Here is a 16,836-nt window from a genome sequence, read left to right as displayed (position 1 = left end):
TACTGTTTACCTTTTAACTTTATATCAGTAATCAATTTGGAATTAATTTTTGTGTAAGTCATGAGGCAGCAGTCAAGTTTACATTTTTTTCCATATGGAAATCAATTAACATTTGATTTGAAACACTGTTTAAAAGATTTTCCTTTCCCCAACGTTCTCCAATATGGTATCATGCAATGTTTTGTTTGTTTGATTTTTCTCTGTAAAAGAGCTTTAGTTCTAAGCAAGTAATTAAACAGTTATTTGGTTGAACATCTTATGATGTTGGTATTATTATCCACATTTTACTATGAGGGAACTGAGGCATATGGAAATTAATTTAGTGAACAGGCTCTTCTGTACAAAGATTCACCTCGTAATGCCTTAAACAAGACAGACATTATTTTATTTGTTTATTTTAGCGGGTAATAGGATGGAGGTAGGTGGCCCAGGGCTGCTAGATATGAAAATAAATAAAATTTAAGAGCTATTGGAATCCCCTAAACACTTTTAGCTTTGAGAGAGATATGACTGTGATCTGAGTCAAATACGGTTACAATTTCTGCTCTTAGATTATAGATTAACTAGCTTTCTTATTTTTCTTGTTTAGTTCATTGGCTAGAGAGAATTAAACACCAAACACTTTAAGCCTTGAGAGAGACATGACTGTGATCTGAGTCAAATGTCATTACAATCTCTGTTCTTAGATTATAGATTAACTCACTTTCTTATTTTTCTAGTTCAGTTCAATGGCTAGAGAGAATTAAACATCAGGAACAAAACCTTCTGCCTTCTTAATTAATGACTCTTATAATAGATTAATTTTTCCTTTGTTGTCCTGGTTTGCCTAGATCAGACGACAGAAAACCCATGGTTATTACACCATCTGTAAGAATGTGTTAAGTGTACCCTTCCCAGAAAGAAACACTGCCTATAAGCAAATTGCTATATGTGCCAACCTTGTATGAATAATGTAATTCTGCTAAAATCTCCTCTGTCTCTGCCTATAGAAATGAAATCTTAACTTCCTTACTTTCGAACACCGACTCTATTCCTTTGGAGATGGTGTTTCTGGGTGGTCCATCTTCCCACCTGGGCTTGAAGAAACTCTCTTTACGTTAGATCTTGATTATTTTAGGTTGACATGGGGAATTTCTGCCATCCTCAGTTGGTGTCCATTTCTGGATTCAGCATGGTTGCTTCAGTTCCCATGCTCATGTTCTTATCGCAGAGGGAAGAAAAGAAGATCACGAAAATGCACACCTATTATTTAATGAATGTTACTTGGAAATTGCACACTTCCACTCATATACTTTTGGCCAAAATCAGTTATACAGCCACACTCACATCCAGAGGAGCCTGGGAAATGGGAGTCTTTACTTTAGGTGACTAGTGGTGTCTTTGGGTTCTCTATTACTAAAGAAAAAAAGGAGAGAATGGATGCTGGAACTGCTAGCCACAGGCATGTACTTGGTTGCAGCACGTCTGAGATTCAAACAAAAGTCTATGAACTCCAAGCTGTACTGTACAGTCCTTGGCACCCAGCTGGACCACAACAGTTTGCCCCTTGAAAACCTTCTTGGGGTACATTCCTGTCAGAATTTCATTTCTAGATATCTCTTCAGGAATGTAGGGGTGCATATGTTTGTGTGTGTGTCTCCTTTTATTAGAAAACAAAATAACTTAGTGTATTTCTTTTTCTTGCTGTAGCTATCAGAAACCCTGAGCTAAATTTAAAGACATTGCTCTTCTTAGTGAAAAAGTTTCTAAACCTGTTTTACTCCTTCCTCCACTGACTTCACTTAGCAGTTTCTTTCTTTCTCTCTTACCTTCTTTTCCAGACCCTTGCTTCCTTCCTCTCTTTCCTTCTCATCCCTCTTTGTGCCTCTCTGTCTCTTCCATTCTCAAAAGCTCTGGTGCCCTGTTGTTTCCTCTCCATATCCCCACTGCCCATATTTTGACAAAGAATAAGCCAAGGAGGGGATGGAAATAGGGTGGGGAAGAGGATGAAGACAATTGGTGAGTCAAAAATGTCCCTTTCACATATTCATTTTTTAAAACTTTTATTATTAGTTTTTATTACACAAGTAATACATGTTCATTGTAGAAAAATTAGAAAACACAGAAAAGCAAAAAGAAAAAATAATCACCCATAATCCCACTACCCATAACTACTATTAACATTTTAGTTTATGTCCTCCTAGCTTTCTTATGCATATATATACATACATAGATATATTTATATATAATTTTCTTTTTTACAAATATTGTGTCATACTATACATACTGTTTTATAACATGTGTTTTTCATTTAATATATATTGTGAACATCATTGTTTATTCCCTGAAAAATTATACAGATACTACATGCTCATTGTGGAAAAATTAGAAGTTACAGATATGCAAAAAGAAAATAAATATAATTGCTCCAAATCTCACCTCCCAGAGATAAATGCTGTTACACTTTGGCAAGTATCCTTTCAGACTCTTTAATGCACACATGCATGCATATATTTTTAAAAAGGGATCGTACTATAAATATTCCTCTATAACTTCCTTTTTCATCTAACAATATATCTTGTACATTTCAATAAATACACATATGGTGTTTATTCTTAATTGGTACGCAGTATTCCATTGAAAGGATGTACCATATTTAACCAACCCTATAAAGTAGGCTTATTTACATTTTTCTACTTATCCAAATAATGCTGCTATAAACATCCTTTCTTGCATATACTTTTTGAATAATGAATAAATGCATCTTAGCTCATTTTATTTTCTGACCCATTTAAAGGAGAATTTCCCTAAAGTGGAATTACTAGGCATGCAGGAAAAATATATTACCAAAATATTTTTTCAGAAAGGTGGAATCAATTTACATTCCTGTTGACTCTATAAGATAATGTTTATTTCTATACTTCCTTTTTGTCCCTGGGAACTTTAATTCTTTATACCCTTTGCCTTTCTGACATATAAAAAGGAGTATATAATATTAACTTGCATTTTTTTATTACTAGTGTATTAAAACACTTTAACACTTTCATATTTATTATTAGTAGGTTATTTTAGTTTATTATGCATTGCCAGTTTGTGTCCTTGGTCTAATTTTCTAGTGGAAAGTTTGATTCTCCTTGAATGAGAAAATAACATTCATTCATTCATTCATTATTCACTCATTCAGTAAGTATGTTTTCAGCATTTGCTTTGTGTCTGGCACTGTGTTATGTGTTATGGATGCAACAATAAGCAAAATAGACATGGTTGCTGCCTTCTTATACTTCCAATTTAATAGGGGTAAACAGGCAATCAAACAAGCAATAATGAAAACATTCAATAAGGAAAGAATGAAATGGAAACATTTGGTTGAGAAGGGAGTTGTAGATCATGGAAATGTCCCCAAAGCAGTGATGTTTAAGCTCTTAATATGTATTTGAGATCTATACTTTTTGTTGCATATATTGTTTTCTCAATTTAGTTTGTTATTTTTCACTATATAGGATTTTAGCAGTTTTAATAAGTCAAATTCCATTCATCCTTTCTTTCTGTTTTTTTCCTTTGGTGTCACTCAAAGAAAGGCTTCTTTCACACTCAAATTATATAAATATCCACTCATGTTGCCTGCTAGTCTTGTTGTATGTTTATTTATGTGCTTGAATATGTCAATCTTTATTTCATCTGGAATTTATTTTGATAAGAATTATGAGGTATAGATCTAATATTTCTCTCAAGAAATGGCTAACCAGTCATCCCAATATAAATTAATAATCTAAACTTTTCTGATCGATCTGAAATGTCATTTTTATCATATACTCAATTCTTTTATATTCTTAGGTCTATTATGGTCTATATATTTAATTCTAATAATTTATCCTGAGGCCAATAGTATCACAGCTTTTTCTCATCCTACCTATGGTTACCTGAAAGTTGAGCATTTTGTATTTGGTGACATTCCTAAGACAAAGAAATGATAGACATTGCTTGGGTATGTGTGGGTAAGGTGGGAAGTTTGGCTGGATGATATCCGTAATCCTTTCAATGTTGACACTTTCATAGTTTTAAATTCCAGATGGGATCATTGTTAAATTGGTCCATTTGTTTGCTGTTTAAAACAAAGTAGATGCTTTTACATTCTCTGTGTCTTTATTTCCCCTCACTCTGAAGCGTAGCTTTCAGTAGGTGGCAGTATTGCCAAACACTCAGTATCCCAACTGGTTTCGTAGAAGCGCAGAGAAACAAAATGGTCTGGCAATTTTAGAATTTCCCCCAAGAGCTTTAATTCATTAGAGGAGGCATCAGGACTATGCTACTTCTAAAACACTCTTTGTACCCCTGAATAATGGCATAACCAGAGGTTTGCAGTGAATCTGCTCCTAGATGCGTGCAAAACATTAGTGGACAGATTTTTTTTTTTTTTTTTTGCTGTTTTTGTTTTGTTTTGTTTTTTTAAGTGACACCTTGGTTTTGTGGGCATTTCTTATCTTACCCCAAAGTGCCTTTGGGCCCAGCCACTGACTGATTTAAAACCCAGAAATGTGGTTTTAAACAATGTGGTCGTAGTGGAATTCAGGTGATTTTTATTTTCTATTTGGTGGTATTTTTCAGATTTCCCACAAAGAACATGTATTGTCTTTGTAATCTGAAAAAAAAAAAATCAACACAGGATATTAAAGATATGGTGGGAAAATGGGTGAATGTATGCCACAAAAGTTTACATCCTTTTCTGTTTCAAGCATGTGAGTATGTGCGACAAAATGCGTTCAATGTTCTCTTCTTAACCCTAAAGATTGGCTCAGTGTTATTGCTAATCCGAAAGCAAATTACCAGCAGGAAGCCAAGACAGTAGAACTTTATCGCTTGGAACCACACCTGAGAAAATCCTTTGGTAGGTGAGAGGAGAGCAGGGCAGCTCATAAGGGATGCATTGGCCTATCTAATGGGAGACAGTGAATTAACTACTGTAACCATGGGCCAGTGTAGGTTACCAGGATTTTGAGCACTAAACTTAATTTTAGGATATGTTACTGAAAGAGGGTCTTTAGATCTTGGAGTTTATCTGCGGGAACTACAAAACTGATCAACGGCTGGAAAACAGGCACTATGAATAAAATATACGGTAGTTGAATATATTACCTTAAATATGCAAAGTCTGGCTAGGTAATTAGACAAATTCCCATCTCCATGAATAGCTACTACAGTCTTTTTAGACATGGAGGTGAGACCTGAATTTATTAACAGTCTTCAGTTGTACAAAGGACAATTGCACAGAAGGTAAGTGTTACTTTCGCAGAGACTAAGGCGAGAATGAACACAAGTTAACCAAGCAGAAGTTATTCAGGTCAGGCATTTAGAAGAACGTGCTGAACAACAAGATTGGGCTTATCAGTTAATAACTTTGCATGGATTACTAGGAACTAGACTGAAGCTAGAGTTCAATATAGTTGAAGTATAGGAGAGGGGATAGGCAGGTGCTGAGAGCTGCCAAACTGGGCTACTTCAACATTTCAAAAACAGTGGATCTTAAGTGAAATGACCTTAGGGGGTGAAAATGAATTACATTCAGGAAGGGATATTAAGCTTAAATCAAGGTTTGCAGACCAGGTAAGTCTGGGTTGCTTGTTTTCCCAGGGAGTATTCACCCTAAGAGTCTTTAAATAGCCGAATTGTTTTACAAATATTTGATTCAGAAAATTGTGATTTTCTCGTATAGCTTTCCGTGGCTACTTCTTTTTTGAAGCCAGGTATACCTATAACCATGCATTAATTACTGGTTCATTGGAACACGACTCTAGATTCAAAGAATAAGGCCAAAAACCAGCTGGTATATTCTAAATAGAGACCTGTATAACGTTCTCTTCCAACCCTTTAATTCTTTCATTTTCAATCAAAAGAGCTAGAAGACAATTCCAAGTATAATTTCCACATTGGATATTAGGGTGAACTATATGAAATTGCCATTTTGTAGGTCAAAACAGTCAAATATAGGAAATTTCATATAATTCAACCTAATACAGTAATTATTACAGTAGTTCATCTGTACCTCTCTTCACCTTCACTAAAGCAAAAGGCCTTAATATATTTAGTTTTTAGGTAAAAATATTGGTATACATATAAATGCCTGTGCACATAAGTATTGGGAAAGAACAGGGTTGGGATTAAAGATGTGTCTTTAATAAACCACTTATCGGCATCTAGCTCATCCTTCTGTTGTACTAGACACTGGTGCCTCCTGTCTGACTTGAAGGTTTTTCAGACTATGGAAAACAAGAAAAGAAATGCAAAGACTTGATCTCTCAGCCCATGGGAAATTCTGTCTGGGAAATGGGCCAAAGGAAGAACAGGGGACGGTATAACAAAATTTGTACCATGTTACAAGTTTAGTGAAGGAAGATCACAACAAAGCTGTGAGCAGAAAAACAAAGCATGTGGCTTCCTCCTTTCTAAAATATAGTATTGCTTAATGTGTCCTGCTTTCAAGAGTCTAAGCGTAAGACAAGACACCAACTACACATTGGAAAAGTCTTATCTGCATAGTCATCTAAATTGAGACAAGCTTAGCTTAACTAAAAAACTTTATTAACAATGTAAAATGTTAAATATTTTTATGATCTGAGCTAATTCCAGCATGCCCTATAAGATTTAACACTATGCTGATGTGCAGACACCATGCTTCAGATTTCAATTAGAACAAAATGTAATAATATTTGATTTTACATTTGAGGGTAATTGTATATGTTACTACACCATTTCCTAACTGAATTACTTCATTCTCCGAGAAGCTAAAAAAGACATCATTGGATCAAAAAGAAATTAGTTGCCCATATGCATTTGTACGAAGGTATTAGGATTATTGTGTATTTACAAAATTTTAGTACTTTTCGTATGTGGTTTTTGTTGCATTATAAATTAAGATACTTTTATGTTGAAGCTCTTAAATGCCGACAGAATGGAAGACTAAATGTAAATGAGTGCCGAGAAAGCAATAGGTGAGGTGGTATATGTTTGCTTATAATATTATTTCTAATGATATTGATAGATTGGATTTTTGAACACAGTTTTTCAGCTTTAAATAGATTTCTAAGTTTAAAGACTTCTTTCATATACGATAAATTTTAACATGAGATCAGCAAGAGTTATAGATATACTATTATATGTGAAATATTTTTTCTCTGTATAATACATTTAAAAAAATCTTTAAATAATTTAAAAATCATAATTCTTGCATCTGTCATGGCATGGTTTGGAGCAGACATGCACAATGTCAGCTTTAAAATTTCCTTTTAAAAACAGCTTGCTTTTTGAATCTGTTCTTTTTTTTCTCGACGGCAGCTGCTTTCAAGTGTAAAATCATTTAAAAGGGCAAGGGGAGGCAGATAAAAGTAATAAGGAAGCATAGAAAACATAGTCAAAAACCAGTAACTGTGTGGTTCCGCTGTCTGGAGGTCCTCAGGTTTTGTGATTTTTTTCAGATGTTCTCAGTGGGTTTCCAGGAGGAGCCACCTAGCTTGAGACGAGACAACACAGCCCAAAGAACCTTCTCTTCCGTCTTCTCACCAGGGGGTAGGGAGTTAGATTCAGAAGGCTGCTGTCATCTGTGATGGGACATAATGTGCACATGAATGAGGTGTAGACACAACAACCTGCTTTTTAGGAAGTGGCTTTAAAAATCCATCATCCTCCTAATCAGGATTTCTCAACTTCAGCACTGTTGGCATTTTGGACCAGGTAATTCTTGGTTGTGGGGTACTGTCCTGAGCACTGTGGGGTGGTTAGCAGCATCCCTCAATTTATGAGATGCCAGTAGCACTGTGTGACAATTTGTGACAACCAAAAATATCCCCAGCTATGACCAAATGTTCCTTGGTGTGGGGGAGGCAAAATAATTCAAGGCTGAGAACCACTGCTTAAAACTGAATTGAAACTACTTAGAGGCAATCTTTCAGTTGGGAAATGTGTACACCTTATTTGAAAGAACCCATGCTTACGAGTAAGATTGACTTCTTTTCTAAACCTGCCTCGGCTATTTGCCAGTTCTGTGACTTTGAACATGTAACTGAAGCTTGCTAAGCTGTCTGTAAAATAGAGTTTAATAAAACTTAGCCCAGGTGAGGATTACATGAAATAATCTATGAAAAAGATTTAGCTATGATGAGTAGCTTACTGTCTAGTGTAGAGGAAGCATTTAGTTAAAATAGCTATTATTAACTATTTTCCTTTCCATTGGATCATTATCACGCCTTCATTCATCAACTTCATGCCTTTTCATGTTTCAACTATTTCCTATTGAGTCTTTTCTCAGCACTTTCTGTAGATTTCTGTACACAAGGGCATTCAGAGAAGACTGCCAGCTGTTGAATTAATAAATTTTGGTTTGAAATTTTTAGGATGATGACAAGTAGAGGAAGAAATAAACCAGTAAACCTAATCTGGTTTAAAGAGTTGCATTTTTTAAAAAAGTGCAAACCAAAAGAGAAGGTGGGTAGAAATACCCTGCTGAAGCAGAACTGGCCAATGTGGGTCCCAGAGGCAAAGGACTACGAGGAGATAATCTAGAATTTTCCAACTGGGGCAGTGCTAGGACATGGTCAGACTGGAGCTAAGAACAACAAAATGGTTGATTGGCGTTGGTGACTGATATGTACCTAAGCTCTGCCAAGACTAGTTGCACTTTCCTTCCAGAGTGGGGCTAAGGAGTTCCCTCCTTTCCCCGTCCTAACCTTAAAGGGGATGGAAGCTTGGCAAAGGGCACAGAAGCAGAAGTTAGATGAAGAGATAGCTAAAGTGAAAAATGTGCCCCACCTGAACTGAACTGATTCATAGAAGAGTGCTTGTTTTTCTTGATTACTGAGCCTAGATGCTGTAAACCAAAATAAAACTGTAAGCCCCACAACCACCTGAATGGACCCCTCCTCTCAGCCAACTGCATTCCAAAGTTAACTTGAAAAACTAGTTCAGGCCATTTTGGGAAGAGGCAGTTGAACATTCTTCATTATATCATCCTCCCGTTTGGAATTCAGACAAAGCTAACTAGAGTTAACATCAACACAGAGACCTTAAGACTGATAGAACAGACTCTTTCGTTCTGATAAGAAACATTTATAATCTATTTTCACTGAAACCTGCTACCTGGAGGCTTCATCTACATGATAAAACCTTGGTCTCTACAACCCCCTATCATAATAACCCAGACATTTCTTTCTATTGATTTCAGGTCTTCAGATAATAACTCAAGCAACTGCCAATCAGAAAATCTTTGAATCTGCCTATGACTTAGAAGCCCTACTTCCAGTTGTCCTGCTTTTCCAGACCAAACTGAGATCCATCTTACGTGTATCGATTAATGTCTTATGTCTTCCTAAACCTATAAAACCAAGTTGTAGGCTGACCACCTTGGGCATATGTTCTGAGGATCTCTTGAGGCTGTGTCATAGGCATGTACTATTTCCTGGCAAATTAAATTTCTAAATTGACTGAGACTTGTCTCGGATACTTTTTGGTTTACAATGCTCGGGAAACTGTTGAGAGCAAAAATAGATCCTGGCTTTCCAGTCCTCTTACATAAAGTGTCATCTGAGTGCCTGGGCTTCTCCTCCCCTTCCCAAAGGCTCTAGTGTGTCACACTTATTTGTAAATTAGTATCACCCACAAAGGTTGACAGTGTTCCTTGGAATGTTGCACTATGTTATATATTTAGATAGAGCTAGAGTAGCAAGTCCAAGCCAGAGAAGAAAACAGGCGCCCCCGCTGGGCATATCAAATGAATCAAACACAGTCCACCCTCCCAGTCTCCAGAGATTAAAATCCTCTCTTAAAGCTCATATTCTGTTAACATGGAGAAAAACAGGACTGAATTGTCCTTTCCATAGTGAAAAATAATTTACTGTAATCTGGATGTCAACATTATGAGAGTTAAAAAGAGGATATCTTTCTTTTAAAGTTAACTTGCTCCCAAATAGTTAAGAAACTGAAAACAATGTTAGATACTAAACATTAGGCTCAGTTTTCAGGAGAACATCTCAGAGATAAACCATGAAATATTTGGAGCAGAAAGAAATAACTAATTTTCTCGTCATTTTTAGGACTCTTACTTCTTTAACCATGAATTGATCAAGGTACTTAACCTAGTTGGATATGGCAAAGATATAGCAAATTCTGAGGGGTAAAGAATTTTACCTTTCAGTATCTCTTTGGACTCTGACTACACTTTCTGAAACTCAAATTCACCTGGAATTCAATGCTTCCCTAAAACAGAGTCACCAAAAGTATGAAGATATTTATGGGAAAGAAAGATCTTCATAGTGCTGTTTATTTAAGAGTTGGAAGATCTGTTTTCTAAATTCTGGTATCTCCTTCCCTTTCCCCAAATACTTACCTAATTTGGGGAGGGACTGAAATGGTCTTTATATGTTATAGTATGCAACTCTGATGTGTTTTGCTCCTCTTACATGAGGAAATGTCTACCACAATGTTGTATTTACAAAGGAAAATGTGTACGTGTATGTTGTGGTCATATACTGAGTTCCACTGTCTTGTTTTTGTATACATTAAAAGCAAGTAGGTATTATACACAGATATTATGAAATTTGTATCAAGATTGATACTTATATCTGTGATGCATTCACTACAGTGGATTAAAAAAACCCAAAAACCTTTCAATAGCACAGCCTTTTGTGCTATTGAAATTCTTCTCACTCAGCCTTCTATCTATCTATCTATCTATCTATCTATCTATCTATCTATCTATCTATCTCCAGATATACATATATATGGCATATATACACGTATTATGTACACATACATACACACATATACATATATATGTATGTGTACTATATATCTCTCACAAGGGAATAAATTGTTAGGATTGATGAGAAAGTGCTCAGACATTAAGCAAAGGGGAGGCTGCCTATTAAGGACAACTGCTGATTTGGGTCATCTTTGCTGCACATTTGTGAGACCTTTGCCTTGCTTAGCGCTTGTCTGACCATCACCTAAGGCTGAGGTAACAGAAAAGCTAAAAAATTATTGGCAGAAATTCAGAGCAGCTTTCTACACCATGGGGAGCTGACACCTGCAGTAAATGCTGAAATTTACGAAGCAGTAAGTATTCCTGGGATGGTTTGAAGTGAATTCAGCTCCAAGGAAATGTGTCTCTCCACATTGATTGAAATCCTGTCTCTGAAGGCCTCTCTCAGTAGCTCTGGGGTGGGGCCAGAGAATCAGCATTTCTTACAAGTTCCCAGACATTGCTGCTAGTCCTAAAACCACCCTTTGAGAATCACTGAATAAACAGAAGGGCTGCAAGAATGTAAGCAAAAGGGAATGTTTCCCCAGTCGTTCTAAATTTTCTGGAATAATGCACTTGAACTTGTTGGAAAATCTTTGATTTTTATTGCAAATTTTTATTTAGATATGGCTTATCATTAAGAGTTTTATATCATTTTTTCTCCAAAGTACTCACTCTCAGAAAACTATAACCTAAGACAGTTTTAAATGTGAAAATGAAAGGTGGAAAGGGAAGCAGAGTAAGTAAAGCCTAGGAGAAAGTGAAAAAAAAAAAAAATAGAGGGAGAGTAGGAAATTTGGCCACCATTAAGTTCAAACCTCAGTCATTCAATGTTTAATTATTTTAGATTTATTAAAAATTTTTATTTATAAAGAGACAGGGTTTCATTATGTTGCCCAGACTCGTCTCAAACTCTTGGCCTCAAGCAATACTCTCACCTCAGCCTCCCAAAGTGCTGGGATTATAGGAATGAGCCACCATGCCCAGCCTCAATGTTTAGTTCTTGAATGTTGCTGAAGCCAGGGACACTGCAGTTCCCCCAAACCACTTCTCTATTGCTCAAATTTATTTTGCTAATAAAAGCTTTCTTATATAGGTGATGAGAAATGCTTCTACTACATTGCAGTTACAAATTTCTATTCCAGGGGAAAAAAGAGAGAGACCCTCAGCTAAGCCAGTGGTTCTCAAACATTAGCTGCATCAGCATCATCTTAGGGCTTGTTAAAGCACACATTGCTGACCCCAGCTCCAGAGTTTCTCAGTCAGTAGCTCTGGGGTGGGGCCAGAGAATCAGCATTTCTTACAAGTTCCCAGACATCGCTGCTGTTCGTAAGAGCACACTTTGAGAAACACTGGATTAACAGAAAGCCTGCTAAGTCCAAGGCTCTACATTGGGTACTGAGGATAATACCAAGATGGGTCCTAATAGAAAGATAGTCCCTGGCCTCAAGAACCTTTCCTTGAGTAACAATGAGGCTTTGTGAAAAATGCCGTAAAAGAGAGTGGACAGTCCAGTCTGGCTGGAATGAAGGGCTTATAAAGGAGGAGACAGTCCAAAACAGAGCTACTTAGAATTCCCTAGCAATGCTTGTACTTTCTTTTGCCTGCTGCCTTTGCACTTGCCACCTCTCGTTTCAGAAAAGTCCTCCCACCTTAGACAATTGGCAAGCCCTCCTTCAAAGATTAGCTTAAACATTTTTTTTTCCTGCAGTCTTTTCTGACTGCTCCATGCTTCTGCATTCCTTCACATTCCCATTGCTTCTATAAACGATTGCTGCAGCTCTTGGCACATCATCTGCATCCAATCCCATCTTCCCACCGCTCTGTAATAAAGTCTTAATGAATTTACCCTGGCTGCCCCAGTTCATCATCTGCCATTCACTTCCCCTCCTCCTTAGCCAGGCTTCCATGCCCAAAATTCCAAGAAAGCTGCTTGTGCCAACACCACAAGTGACCACCTTGTCGTTAAATCCTGTGGACACTTCCAATTCATATTTAGCTTCACCACTGGCCATTCCTTCTTTGCAACCTTCTTTGATTTATTTAATCATGCTCTTGTAATTTTCATCTCAGTCCCCTTTGTAGACTGATCTTATTTCCTCTCAAACCTTCCCTTTTGGTATTCCAGGACTCTTGTCTGTGCACACTATTGGTAGGGCTTCAATTCCCACTACGCTGATGATGCTCAAATCTGTGTTTCAGTCCTCTCATATCACATGTCTCACTGAGCACTGCTCCAGAAGGTTCCCCCCATGTCCAAAAGTTGTTCTCTGCCTTTACTACTGCTCCTCTGCTCTCTCTAACTTGGTGACCAACATCGTCATTTACTTCATTTTCCAAGTCTGAATTTGGGTTTCTTCCTTGATTCTGCTTCTCCTTATGCACCACATCCAATTGTCCCTGTCCTCCTTTCCAACCTCCTGACTTTAGGTGAGATCTTAAGCATTTTTCACCTGGATGACCGCACCTGCCTCCTCATGGAATCCTTCCAGTGGCTCCCAAACCTCTTAACATGGCCTAAGGGGCCTTAATAATACAGCTCTTGTCTCTCTCTTAAGCCTCTTGTCTAGACACTTTTCCAACTACTTAAGTCCTTGTAGTTATCAAAATCCCCTCCTCTTTCATCTCCTCGTATGCCTTCACACATCCAGAATCTTCAGCCTAGACTATGTTTTTTCTATTTCTTTGGCTAAGTGCTACTCATCCTAAAAATTCTCAGCACAGACACCTTCTAAAAAGCAATCCCTAATAATCCCCCGTTTTCAATTCAAGCCTGGGCCAGGTGAGAATCTAATATACCTTGTAACAACCCATGTCTAATTGTTACGGCATTATTATATTGTGAGCACTAATTTCTGTGTCTTTCCAATTGTGTGTGGGTGTATGTGTGTGTGTGTGTGTGTGTGTATCTGTCTGCATATGTAATAGTTGTTTTCAGCCCAACCCTGAAGGCTCTACCAGAATCTGTGCGAGAGGAGGCATATGGCATTTCGAAAAGTTTCGTAGGTGATTCCCATCCAATTTTTCCCTATTGAAAGGGACAGGTTTTAGTGGAGGAGAGACATCCTCAGCACCTAGCACAGAATTTGACACATCATTGGTGACCATTATATGTTGGATGACGATGGGGACAAAGGCTGCTGGGGTGAGAGGTCTGTTCTTCCTTCAGTAGATAGTGAGTAGACATAGCTCAACATAATAGAGTAATGCATTAAGAAATCAGATTGGTTTGCTTATGTCACACTGAATCTTGGACAAGAGATTGCAAAGGATATGGGGCTACTGGTAAAACTGCCCAGAATAACTTTCAGACAGCAGCTAGAAACATAGAAAGTCTTTATGAGGCCCTTGGGGGAAGGACCTAAAAGGTCGTCTCTATGCTAGATGGTGGCATAACTGCCCAGTGTTCTTCAGCCAGATATCTGAGGACTCTTCTGCCTCACACAGCCAGGTTCAGTTCTGGATGTGGGGGTCCTGATTGGAGGAGGATGCCATGAGTTTGGGAGAACTATCTCTAGGCCCACGTTAGTCTGGAGTAGTCGTGTTCACAGGAGCGGACTCATTCTAGCCCAGGTCAATTCCTGACTTACCTACTTCCAGACTGATTCTCGTGCATGGCATCAACGACCGAATTCTATGCAAGAATGAACATACCGACACCTCCCACAGCATTCGCTAAATCAGAATTTTGGAAAAGGTGAAACTGTCTTTCAGGCTTAATTTATTTCTGCTGATTTGTTTTGTTTGATAACAGCATGCATTTAGAAGATGCTTGTCCTTCACTTTCCAATCTCCTTTTAGCCTCTGTCAGTAACCTTGCAGGCTCCCCACAGGTGGTTCCATTTGTAATCCATTTGACACAGCGAGACTATCATAATTAATGAAGCTCCCTACAGCACTGCCAGTGACCTAGAATGTAGGACAGGAGGGGCGCTGAAGCAGTGGAAAGAACAGCGGGCTGAGAGCCAGGAGACCTGGCCCTTGTCTGCAGCCCACGGTGGAACTCAGCAGTGCAAGGGTGGCTTGCTCTTCTTTTGTGCATCTCTTTGCCTCCAGTCTGAAACTGGATGGATGGGAAAGAAAAGGCTGTCTAAAAATGAAGGCATAATCACTAACCATTAAAATTCCTGCCCTTGGCCACCTTCCTTTCTTCTCCACTGAAAGTTGATTTAAAGTAAACTGTTGTGGAGCCGAGTTTTGACTGTAGTAGAAAGGGGAGAAGATATGATTAAATCTTTAAATGCTGAAATAAACATGGAACAGTTTTGGAGTTGAGGGCTGAGTTAGAGCCTAGAGAATAGTGGACTCAGTCAGCAGCATTTTCATGTGGTCAGGGGTTGAGATAGGAAAGATGGGGACCAGGAGTGGTATCTTTTCCCTTTTTATTTTCTGATTTAAAGACCCATGTAAATGGAAAGAAAAGAGAAAGGAAATAAGAAGGCAGAAAGAAAACAGATGGCTTTCTATAATGGTTTTCATCCCGTTAGAATCATGTTTTGACAATAAGGTCCTACAGAAAAGAACTGGAATACTTTTTCCCACATTTTACCCTGCACCATTTCCTGTACGTATTAGACCTGTATAATAAATAAACCACCTGAAAAGAATTCCAGAAAGGAATTGGGGAAGCCTCTATGGTCTATCTCAGTCTATGTAGCAAGAATTTGTTCATTAAAATGGTGCCACATGCATCTGTCAAAATGTTCCCAGAGAGACTCTTCAGGTCCCCTCTGGATCCTCCAGTTCAGACACAGTCCCCTTCCCCACTGGTCAGCTCAGTAGGCTGTGAGGTCATGTTAAACACATAGGGAACAAAGATGTATTGTTTCATGCTAAGGATTCCCATTTCTTTCCTCAGTGAAGAAACTCAAATTTCTCACAATCCTTTACATTAGTTATTTTTGATTATTAAAATCCTACTGCAGCACCTCCTTCTGAATAAGTCCTTGTATCTCCTTTCTAGCTTTTTCCTTTCTGTTCCCCAGATAGATCCAAGGTTCAAGTCCTGAGTATAATTTATTTTGATGACTATTCCCTTTTCACTCATGTTTTCACTCACAGTATCAACCTTTGATTATTATTATTACATTTAAAAATGTAATTAAAATTAATTATTTTTTCGTGTATAAAGATGATACAAAGTCACATAAAATATTTATGTGATATTCTTTATGATTATAAATGACTAAATAAAACAAAATTTCTGTCTTTCTATTAACACACAGTCAAAAACTGCTGGATGAATGATCACTAAATGGGGAGGGAATGTTTAGGATGATGTGATTTAAAATATAGGTTACATGGCACCCATGAAATTCAGACTGGGGGACCCTGGGCAGCCATCCTCTTGGAAAGCTGAATGTGAGGGAGGGTGAGACGTCAGGGTGCTACTGATGAAGGAGGCTTGTCAAACCTATTAAGACACTGAGGACAGCTTCAGACATGAGCTGCGGATCTAAAGTCCTGGGGCCAGTGTTTTGAATTGCAGGCTCAAGACCAGCCTCACATGTACACTACACATGGTCTGTTGCAGAGTGAGTGGTAGCAGGGATTCCTCTATTTGATGGTGATTTGGGGTTCTCTTGAGCAAAGCTGGGTTGACCAGCTTGTAAATAATATTAACAGTGACAACAATAATAATAATAACAAAGCGTTTGTCAAGTGTTTGCTCTCTAAGTTTGGTAGTAGGCATATGACACATTGCTTCAATTAATCCCCACAACAGACTTCTAAAGTAGGTGATACTATTATCCCCTTTGCAGGGCTAAGGAAATACATTTGCAGAAGTTAAACAATTTGTTCCCAGGGTGCAAAGCTGGTAGGTGGCAGAGCCAGCATTTGAACCCAAGGCTGTTCTTAATTCAAAGCCTTTGTTCTAAACACTGTGCTTATTTCTGGCAACAATCTTCCATGTAGTGGTCAGAGCAGTCTCTCATCACTACAGCATGTTTTCTACTTTCTCAAAACACTACACCTGTGGCTCAAGCCAGTTGGCCTTGGCGAGCAGGCCCTTCAGGTGCTGTTCCGAGTTATCTGATGTGCTGGAGCCCCTGCTTCTTATTTTCTGACCT

General features: G+C 38.0%; 1 protein-coding gene across 1 annotated transcript in view; it reads right to left on the bottom strand.

The window, feature by feature from the left end:
• Window positions 1-4,420: 4,420 nt before the first annotated feature.
• Window positions 4,421-16,836, bottom strand: part of RGS7BP (regulator of G-protein signaling 7 binding protein) — a 111,211-nt gene continuing 98,795 nt past the window's right edge. Inside the window, exon 6 of the mRNA XM_011976514.1 lies at window positions 4,421-7,571. Coding sequence (XP_011831904.1) covers window positions 7,480-7,571 — 92 coding nt within the window. The 3' untranslated portion in view covers window positions 4,421-7,479. The remainder of the gene's footprint in view (window positions 7,572-16,836) is intronic.

Source organism: Mandrillus leucophaeus, unplaced genomic scaffold (genome assembly GCF_000951045.1).
Source record: "Mandrillus leucophaeus isolate KB7577 unplaced genomic scaffold, Mleu.le_1.0 Scaffold1678, whole genome shotgun sequence".
Classification (NCBI taxonomy): Eukaryota; Metazoa; Chordata; class Mammalia; order Primates; family Cercopithecidae; genus Mandrillus; species Mandrillus leucophaeus.
This window is presented reverse-complemented; position numbering and strand designations above follow the sequence as displayed.